This window comes from Pyxicephalus adspersus, chromosome 4 (genome assembly GCF_032062135.1).
Source record: "Pyxicephalus adspersus chromosome 4, UCB_Pads_2.0, whole genome shotgun sequence".
In the NCBI taxonomy this organism is placed as follows: domain Eukaryota; kingdom Metazoa; phylum Chordata; class Amphibia; order Anura; family Pyxicephalidae; genus Pyxicephalus; species Pyxicephalus adspersus.
The window spans coordinates 14232314-14258487 of NC_092861.1; the positions used below are offsets into that span (position 1 = coordinate 14232314).

Consider the following 26174-nt stretch of genomic DNA (forward strand, 5'->3'; position numbering starts at 1 on the left):
TAGCTTGTCATACGACATCCCCCGCGCAGCCCCCATAGCTTGTCATGCGACATCCCCCGCGCAGCCCGCGGCATCCTCAGCTCCCCGTGGCTTTTTCTGTGTCTACCCTCCCCATCTTGAAATGCTTGCTGATTATGAGGTCCTATTTCTCAGTCCAGGGGCTATATAGCTAAGTACTGATTATTCAAACAGGTGCAACAGATTTTTAATAACTTGTCGTGAAAAATTTAAAAGGGTTTTTTTTAAACTGAAATATTTTATTTTCCAGATGAAGATGTTGCTTTTAAGATTAAGAAACCGAGTGTAAACGCTGTAGTATTCAATGTTCAGAAAAAGACAGAAAAGGCTGAAGTTCCTATCGGATCACCTGAGAATGGTAAGTGTGAAATGTGCAAGAGAACATTGAAAGATGATTCACCAATGTAATAATTCCAAATATTGAAAACCTAACCATACCTGGAAAATTCAAATTATACAAAAATACATAACGATGAGTGAAACCTGAAACTGGGTTAGTGGGAGGATGGAAGAAATTAGTGAAATGATAGCTCGCATTAGTTCAGAGGTTGAACTCCAATAGGTTTTGTAAAGAGAGATGAAAGGTTTTATTACTATATGTGTTCCAGCTACATAGTTACATAGTAGGTCAGTTTGAAAAAAAAGACATAAGTCCATCAATTTCAACCACTAGGTAAATAAACATATCCCAGATATAAAACCCTATAAGAGATAGTTGTCCAGAGGAAGGAAAAAAGAAAACCCTGGTACAATTTTGCTTCAACAGGGAAAAAAAAATCTGTTTTCATGAACCAACCGGATGTTCCCTGGACCAACAGTCACTGTTATCTTTCCTTTAAAGCCTCAATACTCAGTTATGCTGTGTGCGTCTAGAAAAACATCCAGCTTTTTCCTAAAGCAGTGTATAGTAGTTGCTGAAACTACTTCCTGAGGGAACCGATTCCACATCTTCACAGACCTTACAGTGAAGAATCCCTTCCTTATCCACAGCTTAAACTTTTCCTCCAGCTGCAAAGAGTGCCCTCTTGTTCTTTGTTATGATCTCAAAGTGAATATTTGGGAAGAGAGTTCTCTATATGGACCACTTAAGGGAGAATAGATTCAGTTCAGCTAATCTCCCCTCATAGCTGAGCTCCTCCATTCCTTTTATTAGTTTAGTTGCCCTTCCCTGCACTCTCTCCAGTTCCACAATGTCCTTTTTGTGAACTGGTGCCCAAAACTGGGCTGCATATTCCAGATGTGGTCTGACCAATGCTTTGTACAGGGGCAGGATTATGTCTCCATCTCGGCAGACTATTCCTCTTTTAATACAAGAAAGTTTTTTACTAGCTTTAGATATTGCAGCTTGGCATTGCATGCTGTTATTAAGTCCATGATCTACCAGAACCCCCAGATCCTTTTCTATTCCTGTCTGATTGTTTCCCTTTCTGTCCTGCTCCAATGACCACAAGGAAGTAAAGGAACATCTCCCCATCCGACAGTTCTAAGCATTCCTTTATACTGAAGAGAAAGACCCAGCGCCCTTTACTTAATATATAACCTCATAGGCAGTGAGCATTTAGTTATGACTTCTTTAGCTTCATTAGCACTGATATAGACACAACCTGAAATTGTTGGTAATTTAAAGTTACATATCTGTGTTTTTTAATACTTGGTATTGGACATAAGCCTCCATTCACAAAGCTTTACCACAAGGATACAGATCTATATTTTAGCCATGTGACTGTAATTTTTAAATCTCAATAGACTCAGTTTAAAATTAATCAATGTTCTCACTAGCCCCTTTTACCCAGGCGCACCACCCGGCCCTTTTCAATTTCATCTGTTTCTGAGTGCTTATTGATGGATCTGGGTCACAATACAGGGGCTGCCATCAACCTACAGCTCCTTCCCACTCACCTTAAAAGCATTTCTGGGTTGAACACTGATAACTATTGCTTTTTGTATGCAGAGATCCGTATTCTGGTATGTGGACTCTAAAAGTTGATCCTACGGTATGTGAAATCAAAATGATCAGAAGCTATTATGAGTTCATATTATAACCCCCCCATACCATGTGTGTTTGTCTTTATGTTTTGGTTGAATTTGGCAGGCAGTTTGTGCAGAAATAATTTTTGCCTTTGTAGACAGAGCAGCAAAGTAAATTTTCTGATATCCTTTCACTCACTGCCTGTGGGAATGTCTTTTACAGCATGATGTGACCCAATATGCAATATCAAGGAGGTACAGTAAATGGCTGCAGGAGCTTTGCAGTGGCCAGATTGGCTACAAATATTGATACATATAAATAATCCTATCTAATTATGTTATTAAGGTTCGCAAGGCAGCACCCATTCAGAGCAGGAGCACAGCGAACCTGAAGACCTGGAATGTCCTAAGGAAAACGAGTCGTCAGGATCTGCAAGTACCAGCACATCTCCGTCTTCTTCTCCTTCTCAACCATCTTCTTCTCCTTCTCGGGCAGGTCTGTAGCTACTGTTAGCAGTTATCCTTGAAATTGCATTTATATGGGTATAGCAGAGCTGTTTGTTGCTGGAACTAAAATGTCAGATTGTCCCATCATGGATAATGTGTATATTTTTATTATTATGGATTTGACAAAATGGAAATTTGTGTATGGGAACTTTAAGCCTTAAAAATTTTTCATTAAGGGACTTTAAGCTTGTCTTGAAGGATCATTTTGTCACCAGTGTTCTGAGCTCATGATTAAATCAATGACAAGCACATTTAACTTGCTTCAAGTGGGTCTGCCCATAGAATTGTTTGTGAATGTATTTCCTCTTGAAGTGAACACACTGCCCCTTGATATATACAGGAGGTAGAGTATTTACATTACCGTGTATTACAGGCTGGATCTGGGAAAGAAAGGACTTCATAACCACTTAGAAAACTCTGAAAAAAGTGCTGGCCACATGGGAGATTTTATTAGAAATAACCTGAGCAAGGAGGAGTTCATGAGGGACATGTTAATTATACGGAGTACTGTAGCTGCCGTAGGCATCACTTTTTTTCAGGGATATGTTGAGTCTACAGGGGTAACTTCTCAGGATATGTTGAGTGCATGGGGGTCAGACTTATAGGGACATACTGAGCATGTGGGACACAGAGCACTTTGTAAGGGAATTGTTTAATGATCTCCCGGGAATATGGTAATAATATAGGAGATGAACATGCTAAACAGTCCTGCATGGAAACAGTGATGATACTGAGAACTCTTTAAAGGAAAGGCTTACTTTTAGGATTATCCATGTGTGCTAAATGGGTTTTTCTGTCAGTAACATGGCAAGTTCATGGAACACTTCTGAAGAGACATCACGGTGGCTCAGTAGTAAGCACTCCGGCCTTTGCAGTCCTAGGTCCCAGGTTGGAATCTTGGCGAGGACTCTATCTGCATGTTCTCCCTGTGTTTGCATGGGTTTTCCCTGGGTACTCTGGTTTCCTCCCACATTCCAAAAAAACATGCAGCTAGGTTTATTGGCTTCCCCAAAAAACTTACCTTAGACTGTGGTAATGACATATGATAGGTACATTAGATTGTGAACCCCTTTGACGGACAGCTTGTGATCTGATAATGGACTTTGTACAGTGCTGTGTAATATGTCGGCACTATATAAATACTGTGTAATAATATTAATAGACATGCATTGAGCGTTCTTCCAGATTCATGCCAAACTCTTTGGATTATCTGTCAGTGGTATGACAATGTGATTTTTGTTATGACTGGAGAATCAGTTACCACTATGCATGGTTTGAAATCTTTATGAAACTTCTGTTTAGCACAGGTGAAATCCCAGATGCCAAGCAAATCCGAGCAGCTCGCAGGCAACGGAAACTGGCGCGGGCAAAAGGAGATTTCATATCGTTGCAAATCACTCATGAAGTCTCAGATTCTAGCCAGTCAGAAAGTGACAATGATCTGGATGATCATGAAAGAAGAATCAAGTTTGCACCTGGGGTGAAAACCTTAAATGAGCAGATGGCTGAGGAGATGGGTAAGATTTCTGCAGAAGGTACAGCATAACAAACTATTTTCCTGCTGTGTAAGAACTTTTTATCGATAAGTTGCTACCAGGCAGGTCCTTTATTGTAAAAGGAAAGTGTGATATCCCTTCTGAAATAAAATATTTATTGCCTGATTGCTATTTTACCTGGCCAATTAAGTTTACCAAAGGTCCGGAATCAGTTTACTTTGTTTACTTCGACCAATGGCTGTTCTTGGCAGTGTGGAGGAGGGGGGAGGGGGGGGGTGGAGTCAGGCATCTTTACATTTTAAGGGATGTTAACTATGAAGCACAGAGCAAAAGTGAAAATATTTGAAATTACTAAAACCTTTCTGCACCAGTTTCTGACTACTAACCATAATTTGGAAGTCAAGTAAAAATAAAAGATCTTGGCACATTATAAATGTAATTCTGATAAACTTTCTGCAGATAATAAAATATGTTGGTTAATGATCAGTATTTCATGTCATGAAGCCAAAGTCCCTCTGAACGAAGCACATGCAGCATAGTTACAATGGATTATGTCAGCATGATAAATGGAATATACTGTACTTTGTGTTGCAGCATCAAGCAGTGACTCGGACAGTGATAACCAGGAACAGGATGACAGGCAGGACCGGTGGGAAGAGCAGCAGATAAGAAAAGCTGTCAAATATCCACAGGTCTGTGTTTCCCCTAAAAATCCACCATCAAACTCTACTACTCATCTACCTCTATAGTTTTCCCTCTAGCTCGTTTTAGCTGGGTGCACCACCCAGCTTTTATTGGGTGGTTAGGTCACAATACAGGGGCTGCTTCCCATCCTGCTAAAAAAAAAAAATCTGGGGAGAACAGCTTTCTGTTTTACTAATCAAAAACTGCTTTCTTTTTTAATAATCATCACTAATTTGCTTCAGTTCCATCCCCCCACTTATTGTACACTACTGCCTCCACCTCTTAGTTTGTAAGCTTGACTGGTCATGGCCCTCTACTCCTGCTTTGTCATAGCTTGTAAAAGTTTTGAATGCAAGTTTCTCATTTGCAGCCTCAATTCATTGTACAGCACTGTATAATATAGTGGTTAACTATAAATAAGATCATATTAGTCAGATTTTGATACACTGAAATAATATATGATAGATTGCTATGAGTATAAAACCATGTACAGGTAGTCCCTGAGTTAAGGACATCCGACATACGGACGACACCTAGGTAAAAATAGGGCTTCTCTGCTCACTGGTGTGCAGGGCAAGGCTTGATGGCAGAGGCGGTTTGCATGACTTGCAGAAGTAATGTTTTGCTAAACATCTGTCCTATATGCATTTATTAAAATAATACACCTGAGGTTGTATGTGATCTTAAGGACTTAGCTCTTCTGCAAAATCTTCTAACTCTTTAATGACCAAGCGAACTCTGCAGTTGTTTCTTTTTGCATAACAAAGCACAGCTTGGTCCAGAAGTTAATGAATGTCTAGGCTTCATAAAGTTTTTTTTTTTTGCTTTGTTTGTTATTAGCAAACAGTGAGGATTTTATACAGTAACTGACATCTCGCTGCCCAATATGTTGAAACAAACATCTGTCCTAAATGCATTTAATAAAATAATATACCTGTTCCGACTTACATACAAATTCAACTTAAGAACCAACCTACAGTTCCTATCTCGTATGTAACATGGGGACTACCTGTATAATTGTATTCTTATCTTTCTTTCACCAGGTTAATAATGATTTTATCCTACGAGGAGACAGCCCACCTCGTGTGAAAAAGCACATAGATCCAAAGTTTCCACCAGTGACTCTGGAGGATGTAAAAAGGAAGCTGACAACAAGGTAATTTTTTTACAGCATATTTTATCCAAGTCAGCATACTGCTTAAATATCAGTTTATTAAATTAATAACTAAATAATAAATAAATAATTTGTTATATCTGAAAAAGGTTTTTCACCCTGATGATAGTAAGAAGGACAGCATCAGGCATATTTTAGAATCAGTATCTACTTCCGGGACTTCCTTGGTACAGAGATTGCAGTCAAGTAGATCCCAATGCCTTTGCCATAAACGTAATATTTGTGTGCCCTCTGCTGCTTTTTTTTACTCTCTGAACTGTCAGGGTGTTAGTTACAGCAGTCCTAGAGAGTGCTCAATGGGAAAGGAAGACAGAAAGATCAATATTACCTGCATGCAGCAAATTGACATGATTTTCTTAGGATGTTTTTTTAGGGGCACTGTACCTTTAGCACTTTACCATGTGGCTCCATGACTGCTTTGGTAAAGGATTTAGAGTTGTTTTTTTTTTCTATGTTAAATTATATTGGGTAAACCAGGTGCTGGAAAAATCTGTTTGTTTCCTGAAAATGCCATGGCTTGATGTCAAACCTCAAAACTTTGCGAAAGGTATAGGCATCTGTTATGTTCAATTTTCCTACATAATTTAAAAACAAATTATCATTATTAGGTGCATGAATACTAAAAAGCAGTGGAAAACTTGCTGTTAGAATTAGGCTTCAAATGCAATCCATTATTTATGGAACAATTCACAATATAAGTTTAAAGTCGCATTGCAAGTGAAAGAATGTTTGTTTATAAAAAGGATAACACACACCGCAAATAAGCATTTCAGAAACTTGACCTAACCTTTAAGTCAATTTTAAGCTAGCAAGATAGAGAACTAAACTGTTGCAGAGTAGCTAATATAGCTTTAAGTGCTTTTCAAATAAATGGTTTTTACCATTTAAAGCTGGGAATTGGCCCAATCTGAATGTCAATTCACCCTTTTACCAACATTAAGGTAACCACATGAACACATCCCTTGCTTTTTATTAAAGAAACCTGGAATAGCATTATCAGGAAACATCAGTCCATCTTTATGCCTCCCTAATGTAAACATTTTAGCATAAGCCCACTTCAACATCTATACCATATTTTCAGGTCATATAATTGCTTAAATTTCCAGTTCAAGTGGAATCACCCTGCTTATTGGACTCTTCCATTTGGTAACACTGAAGGATTTATTCCAGGATCAAAGCAAGTCTGCATTTCTCTTGTGGTTCAATCCACTTGTTAAAAATATCAAGCTACAACCAGAGCAATACAATAAGAGTTTATTTAAGTACAGTACCATTGTATACTAAAAGGTTGTATTTCAAAATTATTTTGTCACTGTTGTATTAAAATTCCCAACTTTTTTGTCTCTTTCCTCTCCAGAATAGCCTCTATTCAAGAGGTTCATCGCTCTCATCTGCTTGACAATGAAAAATACACCTATGACCTGGAAAATTCTAAAAGTGCACTTGAGAAATTAGAAAAGACGTCAAGTAAACAGAGTTTTACATTTTTCAAAGAAATGAAGATTTATGTGGAAAATTTTGTTGATTGTTTAAATGAAAAGGTAGGTGGATGGAAAATGATCAAGAAACATAAGTAGGTGAACCATGCAACATGTTAAAGTGTGCAGACTTGAGGGAGTTGTTTTATCAGTAGCTTCTGAACATTGTTGAAGGACAGAATTCATTTTGGGTCAGGAACCTGAAAGGACAAATTAGTTTAAACCACTAGGCTGATAAAGGAAATGCTTCTAGGGCCCGCATTAGACTTAAATAAAAAACATTCATTCATTTTGAGGTCTGCTGACGGAAGCGAACTTTATCATTGTTCAATTCCCTTATAGATTTTGAAGCTGCTTTTAGTTAACCAAAGAAAAAGAAAGGGCCTCAACATAGGATAAGAGGATGGCCCCCTTTTAACAATGATGTATTTTGGAATGCTACACATCTTTCGTTGATGTAATTTAAACTAGGATTTGGTTGATTGATGACCAACTGAGACATGTGTAGTTGAGAATCAGGGAATACATGTTTCTATCCACTGTTAGATAAATATTAACCTGAAATAAGATTGAGAACCATTGCTATGTCAGTTCAACTTTTTTTTTTTATTGAACTTTCTGGAGCACTTGAAACCTGGACATTTGTAAGCTGTTTACTATCATCATTTATTACCAGTATTTGTTAATCGCTTTCTCCCAAAGTTGGCAGTCTCCTTGGCAGTCTCTCATCTTAGAACTAACCAGGCCCCACAATACTTATTTTGTTAAGATTTCACATATGTGTCTATTGAGGCTGCACATCACAGCAATGGACCAGTAGGGAGGTGCAGTATGGGGTGTTACTTGCCTCCTAAGTGCAAGAGCTAAATAACATTCAGTTTTCTGGAGCTATTGGGAACATTTTAATTTGTCTTTTTGTTTTTCGGTAAAATTCAATCAAATATTTTATTGAAATGTATTCTTCTTTATTCTGTAGATCCAACAAATTAATCAACTGGAAGCAGAGATGTTCCAAATATTAGAAGAGCGAGCCAGAATTCTAGTAAAGCGCAGGCAGGATGATCTCCACAATGAGTCAGCTGCAATTCAGAAGCTTTCTGGTAAGTGTGGGTTGACCTGTGATACCGGACTACACCACCTTCAGTCACAGCTGAATAACTTGTGTAAATCACCAATTTCGTTCCTACGAGGGATGGAGTATTTTCCTTGCACTCATTAAAAGCTTGTAGAAGTAGCTTCTTTAGTTCTAAAGTCTTCAACAATATAGAACCAATTCAATTTTAAAGTTATTCAACAACCTTCACAAACAGCAGTTGTTTTTTCTTTTATCTGGTAGGAAATGGAGTAACAAGTGAAAAGGAAACATCGGATGACAAAATGGAAAAGCAGATCCAGGACTGTGAGCTACGGAGGTAAGATACAAAGATTTCTGATACGAAAGTGGCAGCAGTTGGAACTTGAGTATTTCATTTAATTGTGTCCGTTCCTTTCTGTAGAAGAAAAAGGCAACAGAGACGTGAGGAGTCTGGAGAAAAAGATCACTATGAAGGAATGTCCAGTGATGATGAGCTTACAGCGGACGTAGAAAACAACTTACAGAGAAGTCGAGGTACCTGTGAATAAAGTTTTGTTGCACTGGGGGAAATTTTCAGACAAGTACTTTTCCACTATATCAGACTAAAGCTGATACAGACAGTCATAATGGTTTTGAGTGAAAATCTAGCATGTATTTAATGGTTCTCTGACGTTCACCAATCTGCACTTGCAGATTGATGAACAATTGTGTGGGGATGCCCATTATCTTTTTCTATTGAGGATGGCACATCTCGTTGCCACTGGCTCGTCCTGTTGCTGGAAACAATTACAATTACAAGTTTATTTCCATCTACAGACATCTAGCATCTCTCTGATGTCTGTACATGGTTTTACCATCTAAACTGGAAGATATTGTTGAGGTTCAGTGTTCTCCCAAGCTTCTTTTAGCCAGGAGCATCACCCAGCACTTCAATAACCATTCAGCTGGTTTTGGTTGGTTACTATAAATTGGGTCACAATACATGAACCACCATCTGCTTAAAGCTTCTTCCCACCCAGCTAAAAACAATTATGGGGAGAAAAGTGAGGTTTTCAAAAATTTATAAAAAAATAAACCTGAGCTTTGGTTATATATGTCAACATTATTCTTACAAATGGGGCTCTCCACATAACTAGAATTATTTTTTTTTTTTTGTTTTTTAATATTAAAAATTACTTTTCTCCTAATTTTCAGTTTTGGTGGCCAAAGTTGCAAGATAAATATTATGCAAGAACAAATATAAAATAATTAGATCCCTACCACTTGGCTGGTCACACGTTACAAGACATTCCAGTGCATTCTTTTTATATGCTAAAATCTGTGCAGCTTTAAAAAGATTAGAGAAAGGAAGCCTGTTAATATTACTCTTCTGAGATGGCTACTAACAGGTATACTCCGTTAACACTTTTTGCTTGCTCACTCTACTGCACCTATGAAGGGGCAGCATTGGGACCCTAGGTCACTCCCTTTTGCTTAAAAGACATTGGAAGGCAAACACCTACCCCCCCCCCCCCCCCAGCCACCATACCTGGGACTAATAAGCCGCATATAATACATGTTTGTTCTTGAGTTTAATTTACATAGGTAAAGGATGGCCAGATATTCCTGAATTGGAGATGAACAAGCGAACCTCCATTGTATCTTCATTATGGTTCGTGTAACAGTTCCAGTCCTTCTATGTGATTCTTTCTCCTTCCCTTGCAGAAAACATTTTGGCTGAGTGTAAGACCATTTTCGAAGATGTCCATGAAGACTTTTGCCGAGTTAGGAATATACTGCGTAAATTTGATGATTGGAGAGTCAGGTTCCCGGAGTCTTATTACGATGCCTATATCAGCCTCTGTCTTAATAAAATTCTGAATCCTCTGGTCCGTTTGCAACTCATAGGCTGGAATCCGCTGGAGGTGAGTTTGCCTATTTTACACATTATATCAGTGCCTTGGTTACTTAAATTTCTTTACTTGGGACAGGAATGTCATAGAAAATCTCTGATCTGCACAAGTTAATAATTGTAACAGCTTGTTTTATATCACAATGGCTTTTATTTACCTACTACTGTAATTAAGGAGTATAATTAGGACTTGTCGTTTTTCCAACTTATGATTGGATACTGAAAGAGAAGCATCTGACTGATGAACTGCCATTCTGCACAGCATTTTAGAGAGAATTGCAGCACATTTGATTGGCTTTTTGTGCCGCCTCTCCCACCCGTTGTTCTGTGCTTGGCTGTACAGTGTACTGCAAGAGGTTGATACTAGTGTGCAAGTACTTAAATTTCGTCACATCATGGCCTACACTGCAGTTTTTTTTTATTAATCATCTTGAGCTTTCCTGGATGCACCATTGTATGCCTCTGTAAAGATTTTTCAATGTTGTCTTCAATGTTTAGTGTGTTTGTTCCTCAGGATGTCACAGAGTTGGACCAGATGCCATGGTACTGTGACCTGGAAGACTTTTGTTTCCCCAAAGAAGAACATGAAGACAACACAGATCAAAACTCAGATCATAAAGTGCTGTCAGCTGTCATTGAGAAAACAATAGTCCCCAGAGTTTCTGGTAAGACAAATGTGATTGGAAGAGGATATTGTTCATTTATTTTGCAGACTCCTTGCATCCTAAAAAAGAGTTTGAGTGAAAAGGTAAAAATTGCCATTATTTGGGAATTTTAAAATCCATTATTACTTTGTTTGCAGTTTAAAAGCGGCTAATATTAAAACCAGACACCAAATCACCTGACAGGCTCACTGTGTGTTTCACCTCCATCCACTATAGCATTCTCTTTGCACGATGCAACTAGAATAAGTAATGTAGTCCGTTTGTTGATTCCCCTGCTTTAAAATAAAGCATATTTAAATTTAAAGACTAAAATGTAATTTGTTGCAATAAGTAGAACTATAATTCTGCAAAGATGATTTGTGAACAGGCAGTATTTTTATTGCAGGAAGGGTCTTGTGATGGCCAGAGAAAGTATTAAAAAATAATAGATTCACTGGCAGGATCAACATGTAGCAAAATCAAAAGTGAAGACAGTTATCAAATATACCTACCTTACCTGTGTTTATTAAAACTTCCCTAAATGTATTTTAAATAGTAGCCTCCCATAATTCCTCACACTGCAAATTTTGTGCTTGGGAGATGAAGAGCAGCTTTGTCAATCAGGTTTTACTGCATTATAAAGAGGGTTTGCAGTAGTGTGTTGCTTCTCCTTTATTGCCCAATTGGAGACCAAGTGCAGTGTGACCAGTATGTCTGCGTTAGGTTAACTGAACAAAATTTAAAAATGGTTTGATAAGCAAGACACTTCATTTATGTATCTAATTTCCGTATGCCTACCTAAACTTGCACCTTAAGGTAGCTCATTGATTTAATTAATAAATTATTTATTGTATTATGTTATTTGAGGAATTGCATTTGATATTTAAGAAGACATATTTTGCCTTATAGCTTTAGTTGAACATGTGTGGGATCCTCTGTCCTCAAAGCAAACAGACAGGCTGGTATGTTTCTGCAAGACACATGTACTACAGAATGAGTCCAGCAAAATAGTGAAGGTAAGAGATGTAATACGCCTGCCTCTTTTTATCTTTACGTTATACAAAAAATTATAAACAGAGGTCTGTGTGCCACTGTCTGATTCACACGTAGCTTGCACATGATGCATAGAATATATTCCGAGATAGCTCCAGAGAAGGATTACATTCTGAATACATGTTGTCTTCACAACTTTTACAATCTAAACTTTAGTTTAGTGTTTCTCAAACAGGGTTCATTGGAACCCTAGGGTCCCTTCAGAGTTTGCTAGGGGTTCCATGAGCATTGAGCAATTTGGGATTCTTAGGTCACCACACTAATATACTGTGAGCTGTGGATTTAGTAATCATAGAAGGGGTTCTCTGTAGACCTGAAAGTTATATCAAGGGTTCCCCCATGTTAGGTCGAAAAACACTGCTTGAGACACAGTTTGGATCTAGTGACAATCCTATACCTAAAGATGACCACAGACTTTGCTGTTTCGCACTTGCTGTTATTGCTATTTCTTTTCAGAAACTTATGTTAGAGATGTCTGTGCGTTTATAAACACTGAACAGTGTATAATATATTTAACTATCGATTATTATTATTTTATTTCTAATCACTTTTTTATATCTATGTGTAGAATACAAAGAAGCAGTATGAAAGCTCTGTAATTTTTAAATGTAGAAATTTATAAATGTAGCCCTATCTGTCTCACAAAAGTCACACGACCCGATGTGAGAAACTATTGATATAAAATAGATGGGGGGGGGTTGCTGTCTTCCCATTTATTTAAATAGTTTATAACTTTTTTTTTTTTTTTTCTTTCTTCAAAACTTGGAAGGTTTTTATATCCAAGGGGCATAAAACTTTCATCCTAAGAAAACCACATTTTTCTAATTCATTTCAGTTGATAAAGGAGGTGAATCCTAGATTAAAGTTGTGTACAATTTGTGTGAGAACACTATTCTTATACTGATCATGTTTTCTTGGACCAGGATCTCATCGCTTGTTTAGTTTCAAGACTAAGAAAGGCCATTGAAGATGATGTTTATATTCCTATTTATCCCAAAAGGTAGGTCTTATTTTAATGTTTTTAAATTGGGACCCCGTACAGACATTTCTGTATCTGGAAACTTTCATTGGTAATTGTTTCCAGTGACAGAAGAATGAACAAGTGCAGTACACACAATGCTGTACAGTTCTGTGGAAGGGGGTGAGAATGATCAATGTTACCTCACTGTGCTATCCTTCAAAGAAAAGTACAGCAGTTACCTTTTCATGGTCAGGTTGATGAAAAACGTTAGGGGACCGCTGTATACATGCTACGTTTTCACCTGTATTGTACATTGCTTTAAACATTCACCAGCCCAACAGGTCCTCTGGAATTAAAGGTCACATTTAAAACTAGAAAGTGATGAAAACATCACGTTTATGCAAAATTTGTGTTTTTATTTAAAAGTAAAAAGTTATTTAAGGCACAATTTTTCACCTGTAAAAAAAAAATCAAATCAATATATTTGTTTCTCTTTGCAAAGCACTCCAATGTTTTTGTTTCATTTGCTTTATAATCATCCAAAGATCGTGGCAAATAGCATTGGGATTGAGGCTTCAAAAAGTCAAGGCTTTGGTTCCAGTGTGCATCTAGAAGGAATGTGGGTGGCTCGATTAGTGTGCAAGTGGAATCGATTTGACTAGTAATTACCTAATTAATTTTTATCTGTGACCCTAGATGTTTCATCAGTCTTTAGTCCACTCTAGTCTCTAGAATTATGATTCTAATCCTACATCAGTGTGGTTGTCTGCAGATCTCAGAAGGCTGCTGTACTGATCACATTTAAAGATCACACGCCTACTGGCCATGCATGTACATAGTGTACATGATGATTCATTGTCTAACAAAATCTGTATGCATGATAGAGGATGATAGAGTGCCAGAACCAATCTGTTAGAATGGATCATTTGTTTTTAATTTGTCATTTTTTTATGTTGTTGGGTGTCTTTTTAAGGAACGATTCTATAACAATGTCTTTGTTGATTAACTTTAAATAACAATTATGTGTCTGTAGCCTTTATTATGTTTTATTTTTGTGCTTTTTGCAGAGTATTAGAAGACAAAAACTCTCTACATTTTAGGTTCCGAGAGAGACAATTCTGGTCTGCTGTAAAAGTAAGTTGTCTGCCCTGCCTATAAAAAAAGTAAAACATTTTAAGATTTAATTAGACAAAGGCAGCTGCAACGTGGGAAGACTGTGCTGGTGTGCTGTGCTTCCTTTGTAACTAAAGAATTGTATTTTGGGAGGTGTGTGTTTGTGTGTGTGTGTGTGTGTGTGTGTGTGTGTGTAGCAGCTGGGTGCACCACCTGGCATTTTTCAGTAACCAGCATATCTAAATACCATTAAAAAAGGTAACATCTTAAAACATAATAGTATAAATTGACCCACACTCTTTATAGATTTCCTTTTTTAAGAGACTCAGTGGAATAAATTGCTGCTTGGTGTGTTTTGGCATCTATATTTGCACATAATGTCTGCAGCACCTTAACTTTTTATGTTGCGGTTTAGGCTCAGACTTTGGATATCCAAAGCTTTTGCATTTCCTAATATTGCTGAAAATTGTTAGCCCCCTGCTGCCTATTGCACGTTGCTGTTGGCTGTTGAGGAAGCTCTTTATAGTGACAGGGCAAAGGAAATGTGTAGGGTGGGGAGGTCTTCTGGTGTCCCAAGCCAGTAGCCTTGCTGTTGTTATTGGCTGTTTTAGAATGATCTTCACCAGTTTCTTATGCTACATGATGACTTGTTTGTTTTTCTTCTCAGTTGCTGGGCAATGTAGCTCAATGGGATGGATTTCTTGAAGAAGAAGCTCTGCAGGAACTGTCTCTTGACAAGCTGCTAAACCGTTACCTGCTGCTCGTACTTCTTAATGCTGAGCCAAACCATGAAACGGTGTCAAAGTGCAGCAAGGTAAATGGTTTGCTTTCTCTACCGTCCTTTTTGTGGTTTTCTGGTTATAAATGATTGCAGAAATTATTTCATATTAAAAAAAATGAGCACATACAAAGGAAATCTAAGGTTAGATCAGGGATGTCCAGCTCCAGTCCTTGTGGACTTGGATTTGCACACATTTTTATTGTTTTTTATGGTAGTAACATTGGTAAGGTATGGGTTACAATGACTTAGAAAATGACTCTATTGATATTAAGCTTCTGGCCTAAGATTTTTCAGGTAGCCTGTTGAACATTAGTCAAAAACAGGTTGGTGATGTGATTCTGGAAGATCCCTCAGGCAGATTCCTCAACCAGGAAAGTGTTAACATCTTTAAAGTAGATCATCTGTTTTATTCCAGTGCAATTTTTTGTATCTCTGCAGATTGTTGAGTGTCTTCCACAAAGCTGGTTCAAGGGTCTTGAAGGTGGATCATCCTTGGCAAAGCTTGCTAATTTTAGCAGACACATGGAACAGTGTATCCATGCTCTACACAAGCAGAATGACAGGTAAGTGTCAGAGTGGATGTCTTTTTGTTTGTGGTTTTTTTTTATTAGTTTATAGGGTTTTTTGAAATAAAAACAATACTTTAGGCATCAGGTTGCTATTTACATACATGAAAGAATATTGGTCAGAATTGATCATTTTTGCTAGTGATGGATTATTCATTCACCCCACTGCCATTTCCCCCCACTATTTACAATAGGCATATTTCCCGTGCATAGGGGTTCCTACTGTGCGGACTATAAATTTGCAAAAAAAAAAAAGGAATCGTTTTATTGCCTTCCATTCTATATAAAACTGCCAATTTCTGGGTTCGTATCTGCAGCCATCTTGATTGTCCAGCCCTTCACAATGCAACTCTTGTACATTCATTCTTACAAAGGTTGAAAAAAGTCCATCAAGTTCAACTACTAGGGAAATAAACATATCCCTGATATAACACCCTATAGACATAGTTGATAAAGAAAAAAAGGTAAAATAGAAAAAAATACACTGGTACAATTTGCTCCAACAGGGAAAAAAATTCCTTCCTGGCCACATGAGGCAATCGGATGTTCCCTGGATCAACAGTCTGTAATCTTTCCTTAAGACCCTTAATACCCAGTTATATTCTGTGCTTCTAGAAAACTTTTTTCTTAAAGCAATCTATAGTAGTTGATGAAACTACTTCCTGAGAGAGCCGATTCCACATTTTTCACAGACCTTACAGTGAAGAATCCCTTCCTTATCCGGAGCCTAAACTTCTTTTCCTCCAGACGCAAAGAGTGCCCTCTTGTACTTTGTAATGATCTTACAGTAATTAATTGGAATGAGAGAATCTCTGTATGGACTATTTATATATTTATACAGGGTGATCATATCCCCCCTTATACGTCTCTTCTCAAGGGAGAATACATTCAGTTCAGCTAATCTCTCCTCATAGCTGAGCTCCTCTATTTGTTTTTTTAGTTTAGTTGCCCTTCTCTGCACTCTCTCCAGTTCCATGATAAATGGTGGCTGCATATTTACAGGTAAATGTCTCTGTCTCTGCAGTCTATCCCTCTTTTAATACAGAAAAGTACTTTGCTAGCTTTGGATATTGCAGATAGAGATATTCTTGGCATTGTCTGTGGAGGGGCACTTGCATAGCTTAGTGTACATTGAGGAAAAGATTGTGAACAGGCAGGTAAGTTTGTTTTATCACAGAAGGCACATTGCCTGTTTTAATTTTTTTCACAAGTTCGAAGCAGAGCTCTTTATAGTGTTTCTTTACTTCAGATGTTCATCTAGAAAGGCTGGCCCACAACACAAATGCAGTCATTCCTTGTTACATGTCACTTGGTGTTTTGATGCTGCTGTCTTAAAGCATTGCTTCACCTAGTATATCTTAGGGGAATCTTTTGGTTAAAGGAATTTTATAGGCTGACATTTCTTTAAGGTATAAAGAATCATTTACATAATAAATGTAAATGTTAACAGTTTAAAGTTAAACTGCAGACAGACCTCTAAATACAATCATGTATGCAAATTATTTGTAGTTCTGTTTGGTAAAGTTTGTTATTGATATGAAGTTTATCTAAACACAATTTGTGTCCTATAAATACAGAAGAAAAGCTTTATGTAAAGTTTGATCTCCTTCTTTTCTCGGTCCTTACAGGGACAGTATGGAGACGCTGACATCTTTGTTATTGAAGATAAAAGCTGAGAACTCTGCAGAAGAAGTTATGAAGAAGTACAGCATAGCACCAAGAACTGCTACATGACCCCAAACTAATGAGGCTGTCCAATCACAGCTCAGTTACTGGATGATATGTCTGGAAGAACTAGATTTTTTAACTCAAAGCTTAATATTTTTTCAATGTTTCTTATATGTAACTTTATAAAATATTCTACATAAATACATTGCTGTGTGACTTTCATTTTTTCCTATTTGTACGTAATGGAAATTCTTTAAAGCTTAAAGCCTAAACTTTAGGCAGATATGAAGGACACACATGAATGCAGCTCAGTATTCATGTATTCATATTTTTAATACATACAGCGCTCATAAGGAAGAACAGAGTGAAAGAGATAAGTTTATTGCTGTGCTGCTTCTCTGCTGTACTGTCACAGGCTGGAGGGTGGGTCCATGACTGCCCGGACACAAAGGAAGTGTTGCGTATGTCTTAATGCAGAACTGTTTTGAAAAATCGCCATCAGGCAGGATATAACGTACTTTCCTGCCTGATCATTAACTCTTTGTAGCTGACTGTATGATGCCAGTATAGCGGCATTCCGCGGGGCTGCCAGGACAGGTTGATCCCCTTTGTGCTTGTGTGAGGGTTATGTCATCCCAGCCCGGCCAATCAAGATTGCTGAAGATTGGGAACCCAGAACAGAAGATGATGATGGAAGTGCCTGTGATTGAATTAGGACAGGTGAGTGTATTTAAAAACAATTGCCATCAGGCAGGTAAGGTTATTTTATTGCAAAAATGACATTGCCTGGCATATATGTAATAAAGCCCTGCCTGTTAGCAATTTATCATTGAGTGCCGGTTCTCCATCGCAGTGACTTGTTGTGTCACGTTAACTTGCATCGTGCAAATGCAGCCTATTCATTTTGAATGGTCTGTCCATGCACAAGAACACATTAGAAATTGATTGTTGTCTTGGCAGAGAGTGTTCATCCTTCTGCTCCTCAGAAAGATCCCATAATTCAGACTGAAGTAATCCCTGTATTTATACCAGCCCAGCAGAAGTTCTTGAGGGACTTCTAAATAAGGTTCATAAAGAATAATGTGAATAGGTTGTAGTACTGAGCTCGGCAGTAGATGGCGCTCTTCAACCACACGTGTGGAATACATAGACCAAGCAACAAGTAAATGGTCAGTACTGTTCTGGGAAGTGACCCAACATGTCCAATACTTTGACAAATACCTCACTAATGGAATGTATATTGTGTGAGACTTTCCCCCACCTCCTAGATTGTAAGCTGTTTGTGTAAGGGTCTTCTCCTCCTGTGTCACTGTCTGTATTTGTCATTTGCTACTTTAATGTACAGTGCTGTGTGATATGTTGTTGCTATATAAATACTGTTTATTAATAATAATAATAATAATAATAATTGTGATGGACGGGTGCACAACTGCCCGAATAATGACTACATTATTGACATATGGCTATGGTAGGGACATTAGACTGTGAGCCCCTTTGAGAGACAGCTGGACTATGACTATGGACTTTGTACACCACTGCGTAATATGGTAGTGCTATATAAATACTTTGTAATAATGATGTCACAAACCTATAAAGCTGTGGTATAACAGTGTATGGATTTCTGGAAAAGTCAGGTAAGCTTGGGCCTGGTATTAATACCTTGTATTTATATAGCACTGAGATATTACAGAGCGCAAAGTCCATAGTCACGTCACTTGCTGTACTTCAAGGGGGCTCACAATCTAACCCCCCTACCATAGTCATATATTATTAACATTAGGGCCAGTTTTGAGGAGGAGGAGGAGGAGGTGGTTGTCAGTCACCCCTACTGCATGTTTTTGGAATGTGGGTGGAAACTGCCTGAAGGAAAACCACAAAACAACAGAAAAGTTTTAGGAACGGGACAAGACTGTGCTGTACTTAGTGCTTTGTAAAATTACATTTAGTTTAATAGTCTGTAAAATTTTGAAATACCAAATATTATGGGCAGCACAGTGGCTCAGTGGTTAGCACTCCAGCGTTTGCAGCACTAGGTCCCAGGTTTGAATCTTGACAGGGACTCTGTCTGCATGGAGTTTGCAGGTTCTACCCGTGTTTGTGTGGGTTTCCCCCCACATTTCAAAAACATGCAATTAGGTTAATTGGCTTCCCTTCAAAATTGACTTTAGTCTATGATAATGACTATGGTATAGATATTAGATTGTGAGCCCCTTTTTGGGATGCTAGCGACATGACTATGGACTTTGCGCAGTGCTGCGTAATATGTTGGAGCTATATAAATACTGTGTACTAATAAACTCACCTCTGATAGAACTCAATGCGCCTACATGGGTGAATCTTCTGTGTAGTGAATAAAGACATTCACACATCATTAGAGGCTGTAAGAATGAATTATGTAGTCACAAGGATAGAAAGGGGGAAGGGGCTTGATTGAATCTTTTGAACAGTAGGGGTATAAAGAAGGTTCTGAGTGTTTTTGGAATTTCTTGGAACATACTTCCATCAGAGGTGGTCAGTCAATGTAAACATGCATGGGACAAACTTAGATCTATACACCAATAAAAGGGCAGACATGATGGACCACCTGACTTTTATTCTGTCATCATTCTTCTAGAATTTCTATGAATTATTGTCCAACAAACAACCAGGATACCCAGGGCCCTGCAAAGCTGGGAGGGGAACTTGGAGGTCACATGCTTAGCTTTGGCATCAATGGGTCCAACCTGAGCTCAGAGAAGGGGGGTTGAATGGCGTCATTGGCAGCAGCCAAATAAAAGTGATGCAGGAGGTGGTGGGTGGCTGTTTTAGAAAGGTGGCTGTTTTATTTGGATACGGATCAGCCCCAGCTTCAGACTCTCACCTTGACTAGCTATAATTTATAATATTACATTCTGATCACTGGAGGGGAGACTGAGGAAATGCTTCTTTGTGCATGCAGCAGACTGATGACATCATGTCAGCGTAGGCACAGTCACTAGCAGCAAGGAAGCCTTCTTATTGGTATAAGGAGGAGCTTTTGTGAGACTTTATATTATTTCTCTATATTGATACAAATAATTATTTCATGCAGATGTATACATTATAGGCTGACAATCACAGTAAAAGTGTATTAATTATCCCCTTATATAGAGATATATTCATAGCACAGCTTTTTTTTATTATTTTCCTCCGTCCCTAAGCCTGCACCATACATCACAGCAGTGCTGGGTGTGTGATATTCATGTGTCATGTCTTCCTTACTGACCACCTGTCATTACAGAACTTTGACCGCCCGACCGTGTATGCAGTCAGCAGCTTTTCCATGTATCTGCAGATCAATGCTGCACCTGCTTGTGCCCGCCCGCTCTGGCTGTCAGAGCAGCACCTTGTCATTGGGCTGCAAGCATGTGACGTCAGTGGCGGCTGCGCGCTGAGCTGGTTTGTCCTGTGGGGCTTTCTGTAGAGGTGTGCGGGCCAGGAAGAGGCGAGAGCGGAGCGCTGGCTGGAGGTCTGTGTGCTGGGGGCCCCTCTACCTATTACCTGTGTCTATAGATGTGTGCCGGGCTCCTCCACCTGAACCTGTTTGTCACTGTTTTGTGGGTGTTTCTACCTAAATGCGGGTGTATGTCATTTACTGTGTGTTTATGCTTCTGTTTGCTGGGCTTTACCGTATGTGTATGCTGGGACAACCTGGCTGACTGTGTGCGTTCAGGTGCTGGGCTGACTGTGTGTGCGTATGCTGAGCCAAGCCACCTGATTGTGCGAATGCTGGGCTGTGTGTGTGATTATTGTGTGCGTGTATGTGTGTGTGTGTGTATGTATATATATATATATATATATATATATATATATATATATATATATATATATATATATATATATATATATATATATATATATATATATATATATATATATATGCGCTTCACTGTGTATGTATATATACTGGGTTCTTTCACCTGATTGTGGCCATTATTACCTAACTGTGTGTGCGTATGCTCGACTTTACCACCGTTATGTGGGTATGCTGCTAGGTGTATGCTGGTCTCCGCTCTCCCCCCTCGCTGTGTTTGCGCTTATGCTCAGCTTTACCACAGTTATGTGCGTATGCCTCTATATGTATATTGGTCTCAGCTCTCCCCCTCGCTGTGTGTGCATATGCTTGGCTTTACCACCGTTATGTGCGGATGCTGGTATATGTATAGTGGTCTCGGCTCTTCCCCCCTCGCTGCGTGTGCGCGTATGCTCAGCTTTACCACCATTATGTGCGTATGCCGGTATATGTAAATTGGTCTCAGCTCTCCCCCCTCGCTGTGTGTGCGTATGCTCGGCTTTACCACCGTCATGTGCGTCTGCTGGTATATGTAAACTGGTCTCCGCTCTCTCCCCTCGCTGTGTGTGCGTATGCTCAGCTTTACCATTGAACGTGTGTGTGCGTATGTTGCTATATGTATATTGGTCTCAGCTCTTCCCCCTCGCTGTGTGTGTTCGTATGCTCGGCTTTACCACCGTTATGTGCGTATTCTGCTATATGTATATTAGTCTCAGCTCTTCCCTATTGCTGTGTGTGCGTATGCTCAGCTTTACTATTGAATGTGTATGTATACGCCGGGCTCTTCCTATGCAATGTTTACATATCTGACTTGTGAAATGTGTTCAGAATATGCAATGTTTGTTGAGATCTCTGCAGGAAAAGACAATAACACAAAATTGTTTCTGATGACTGAAACTGATAAAAGTAAATTCCACCTATCCCTGTTTATTCCACTATTACCAAAAATCACCCCTTTACTATCGAGTGTTCACATGATATTGACATGGGCAAAAATAATGCCTCCTAACCCCAGGTTTAATATTTAGTTGTACAATCTTTAGAGGCGCTTAGGCCGTTCTGTATATCTCAATGGCACCTAGGTAGCTCTTCCTCTCTTCCTGAGCAAACGTCTCCATCTGGGCGATGAGTATGGGAGGACTTGTTCAGGCTGCTTCCTTCTCTGCTGATAGAAAGTCACGAAATTCAGTGTTGTTTTATTATTGGCCTTTCCTGTGTATTCCTAGCGGTGTTTTGGGTTTATGATCCTGCTGGAGGATCGGTGAACTTTCTGCTGCTGACTATATCTGGTCACACATGTGACTCATCCTAATTTGAGTGTCATTTTAATTGTTGACATTTGATGAATTTGTACTTCTTCATGTATTTTTAGTTTTTTATTGAGCTGCCTTTCTCAATTTTTTTACATGGGGAAACTCTTGAAATAACTTTGCTTTATATATATATATATATATATATATATATATATATATATATATATAAACATGTGGTGGTAAGTGAGAAGAATGTCTCTTACATTGCTGGCTATTGGGAAGATCGTTACCCTTACAGATATCCAAAAAGATCATTTGTGTCACCTAGTGTTCAGTACCCTTATGTGTACCTGAAATAATTAATATGCCAGATTATTATAGAAGATCAGAGTTAAAAGACAGAGAGGGCTTTTTGGTATATCGGTGAAGTTTACAACAAAACCAATGGGTAGCAAAAATTCTCAATGAGCAAATCAAGTAAAATTTTCCCAGTTCTGTACCATACATGTACTGCTAATACATCATCAGAATTATAACATATTTTGATAATAATGAAATATCCAGTAGGTAATCACTGGTATTTCAGTGAAGCCCGACGCGTTTCGCCTAATCAGCCTTTAGGTGTAGTAGTGATGTGCAATACTACATAGTACCAATCAGACTCCAGTATTACATTTATGGACTCTGTACATAATTAAATTCTGCAATACAAGTTTTATAACATATATGAATAAAACAATAAATGATATTAAAGTAATGACATACGATGAGTAGATAATTACTGAACAGCTGTGCTTTATAGGGTAAGGATTGGGTTCTATAAATGAAATAGAAATTAATTCTTAATTGATTAATAAATCAGGTTATGTGATAGCGTATGTGTAAGGAAATGATTTACATGTCTGGATACTATTGTGATATAAGTTATGCTTGTGAAATCATTCAAAGGAATCACAAACTTCTCATTGCTCAAGGGGTCCGTGGCGCCCTCTGTAGGGTCCGTGGCGCCCTCTGTAGGGTCCGTGGCGCCCTATTGTGGCTTTGCCATCTTTCCCCTTGTTGTAGTAATCCTAGTATCACAGTGTATATGTGTGTGTATTATACTAGCATATATTCACACTTTTTTGGTGACAAGTCACCTGGAAAGTACAATGTATCTTTTTAATACCCCATACAGATGCAGAAGGTTCCCAGCTGTAGTTTTGTGGGCTTCATTTTACTTATATTCTAAGCAGTCTAATAATAATAATCACTGATATATAAATTGTTATATGGCCAGACCTGACTGGTGAGTCTGATTGGCTGCGAGCATGACACGTCTTTCATTTTCAATATTCAGATCTCTATTGGATTATGCAGAGGATAATACAATATGTTGTGGATCTCTTTCTTGTTTTGGACAGGTAGGGGTGTGTATTTTTGGCTGCGGAGCACGTCAAACCTGTGAATGACACATGCACTGTGCTCCAGATGTAGCACCAGCAAGACCTGTTTGGAGGAATGAGTGTACTTGTGTCATTAAAATAATGTTAACTATTACATTGCTGCCAATGCCTGTCTATGGCTCTAATAATGATTTCTGTACTGTGCGTGGCTTCTGGGAAAAGTCAGGTGTGCACAAAAGCAAAATGCAATATTTTTAGTCCCACCCAGGATCCATGGAGTTGTATTTTCTTACCGAGGATCCCTGCCAGCTTGTGGAATACTGAAGATTGCCATAAGAAGGCCGGGTTGTCACACAGGCTGGACTAGAAATATGTCAGCCTTTTGTTCATCTCTATAATATGAATAATGATGGGATTATTACTTCACACAAGATAACATTCATTGTTTGCTCGCTGGAAATGACAAGAACACTGATCATCTGGTATTTTCTGTACTTGCTAAAAATGTTAGTCTGCATGAGTAAAAAACTAATGCAGTCACCGTATCTAAAGCTGCAGTCAAATTTTTGTTTTTCAGTTTAGTATTCAATTTGTGATATGTTTGTCATGAATGATAACTTTACTGTAGAGGTTTTACAAGTTCGGAATACACAAACCTTTGTAAAGTTGTGTGGTGCTAGTTATAGGGGTTAATGGTTTATTAATTACCGGTAGTTTAGTGGACATATTTGTACAAATATTTGTGTTTAGTTCAGCTGAAAGTATTGAACATTTTTCAAAATAAACTTGATTGTGATATAAAGCCATGTGCTAGGCATTGGCTCTGATTTATTAAAGCCTTTTAAGACTTGAGAAGATAGAATATCATGGGAGAACCTGGATGATTAAGCAAACCTGGAATAGATCGGATCCTGGATTAAAAACATTTGTCAACTGTTACCCAAATGAGTTTTAAGAAATTCTTTCAAGCTTTGTTGGATCACCCAGGTTCTCCTATGATAGTATCCAGGCTTGGAGAGCTTTAATAAATGCAGCACAATGAAAGATTTTAATAATGTTTTGAGTGTGACTGCTGTTCTTCATCTTTTGAGTTGCTTTACCATTTTTACAAATGTGTCTGGGCCTGGTGTAAATGTTTGTAGTTTTAGAAAGCAGCAATGATAAGAAGGTCCCAACGCTCCAATGGTGCAATCAGCAGGCGGACTCTATAGCCCACTTGGTCCTTTATTGCTATCGCTATTCTTTATTTGGGACACATCACTGTATTCATGTCATGGTGTCACATTTTATAATAAGATGCCGTTTATTGGCCGTGAGGCAAAATATATCTCCAGGTCATAATTATTGAGGGGAGTTGAAGGACGGATATCCCTTGGAACTTATATAAGTTATATAAAACTCATAAAAATATATATACTTCCCTTCAATACCGCAGGATAGTCCGATCCCTCCTTGGGTGTCTTTGATTGGGCCCCGCGTCACTCCGGCCAGTGCCATTTTCTCCTCTTGTTCCTGGTTCTTTATCCTATGTCACGCGATCCAGGCTCGAGATCGGGTGACGTAGGATGGGGAAAAAAAACGTGCTGATCTCACTGTACACGTGTGAGATCGGCAAATTTTCTCTTTGCATGAAAAGGCACCTTCTGCGCATGCTTGAGATGCTCAGGCATGCGCAAAAGGAGCACCCAAGATTCTCCCAGGATGTGTGACGTAGGTATACTGGAAAGCTCTGCGCTGCCATTCATTCTTTATTGATTTTATAAAAAAGCGTGTTGCAAATAAAACTTTTTGTTTAACTATTAATTACTTTTTCATTTTTGAATGAAATACTTTTTCATTTTTATGGGAGTATCATGTGCCTGTAATGATAAATTCAGTGGTTAGCACTCTGGCCTTTGCAGTGCTAGGTCTCAGGTTGGAATTTCAGCCAGTACATTATCTGCATGGAGTTTGCAGGTTCTCCACGTGTTTGCGTAGGTTTGCTCCAGGTATTCCGGTTTCCTCTTACATTCCAAAATGTTATTTGGCTTCCCCCAAATTGACCTTTGACTATAATAATGACATATGACTATGGTACGGACATTTGATTGTGAGCCCCTTTGATGGACAGTTAGTGACATGACTGGACTTTGTATAGCCCTGCGTAATATGTCAGCACTATATAGACACTGTGTAATAATAATAATTTTTACTGCAAGATTATCCAGTTGCAGCTTAAAATGTTCCTCTTACCTTTCTCCAAAACTTGGGAGGTATGCAAGGTTTTTTTTTTTTTTTTTGCATGCATATTATTATATTCTTCGTGCCAATAGCCATAGATGTTTTCACAATAATTTACGAAGACAAGTAATTGTACCAGGTTGAGGCACAGTGTATGAACCAGTTCCATATAGAAGATGAGGATGCCAGGAACTATAAAACATTAAAATAATATCTAGAGTCCATTTTTTCTGGATCTCCAGATTTCTGACTATTAAACTAGTGCTTTATATCTTCATATCTATATTTATATCTTACATTAGGCTTGCAGTGGGTGTGTTCAGGACTCGCTCTCCTAGATAACAAGCTAAGGGGTCACAGATAACCAGGATGGTTAGCAGGATGGTTTGGTACATTACAGCCACACCGGGATGGAAATAGTAGAGCTG

The 26174-nt window shown here is 38.5% G+C and overlaps 2 protein-coding genes across 6 annotated transcripts in view; both read left to right on the forward strand.

Annotated features, from left to right (window-relative positions):
- The window catches only part of GCFC2 (GC-rich sequence DNA-binding factor 2), a 21335-nt gene extending 4053 nt beyond the window's left edge, over positions 1-17282 (forward strand). Inside the window, exons 4-20 of the mRNA XM_072407447.1 lie at positions 269-376; positions 2333-2482; positions 3801-4010; positions 4584-4681; positions 5717-5829; positions 7205-7388; positions 8302-8425; positions 8662-8737; positions 8822-8934; positions 10105-10304; positions 10806-10956; positions 11845-11951; positions 12912-12988; positions 14017-14083; positions 14730-14876; positions 15282-15406; positions 17038-17282. Coding sequence (XP_072263548.1) covers positions 269-376; positions 2333-2482; positions 3801-4010; positions 4584-4681; positions 5717-5829; positions 7205-7388; positions 8302-8425; positions 8662-8737; positions 8822-8934; positions 10105-10304; positions 10806-10956; positions 11845-11951; positions 12912-12988; positions 14017-14083; positions 14730-14876; positions 15282-15406; positions 17038-17143 — 2156 coding nt within the window. The 3' untranslated portion in view covers positions 17144-17282. The remainder of the gene's footprint in view (positions 1-268; positions 377-2332; positions 2483-3800; positions 4011-4583; positions 4682-5716; positions 5830-7204; positions 7389-8301; positions 8426-8661; positions 8738-8821; positions 8935-10104; positions 10305-10805; positions 10957-11844; positions 11952-12911; positions 12989-14016; positions 14084-14729; positions 14877-15281; positions 15407-17037) is intronic.
- A 371-nt stretch (positions 17283-17653) lies between these two features.
- Positions 17654-26174, forward strand: part of ITSN2 (intersectin 2) — a 111120-nt gene continuing 102599 nt past the window's right edge. For 3 of the 5 annotated variants that reach the window (XM_072407456.1, XM_072407448.1, XM_072407452.1), the window contains exon 1: positions 20477-20564. The gene's annotated coding sequence lies outside the window, so the exon portion shown is untranslated. Of the gene's footprint in view, positions 17798-20476; positions 20565-26174 lie in introns of those variants that run through there. The other 2 variants (XM_072407450.1, XM_072407455.1) reach the window with 2 other exon arrangements.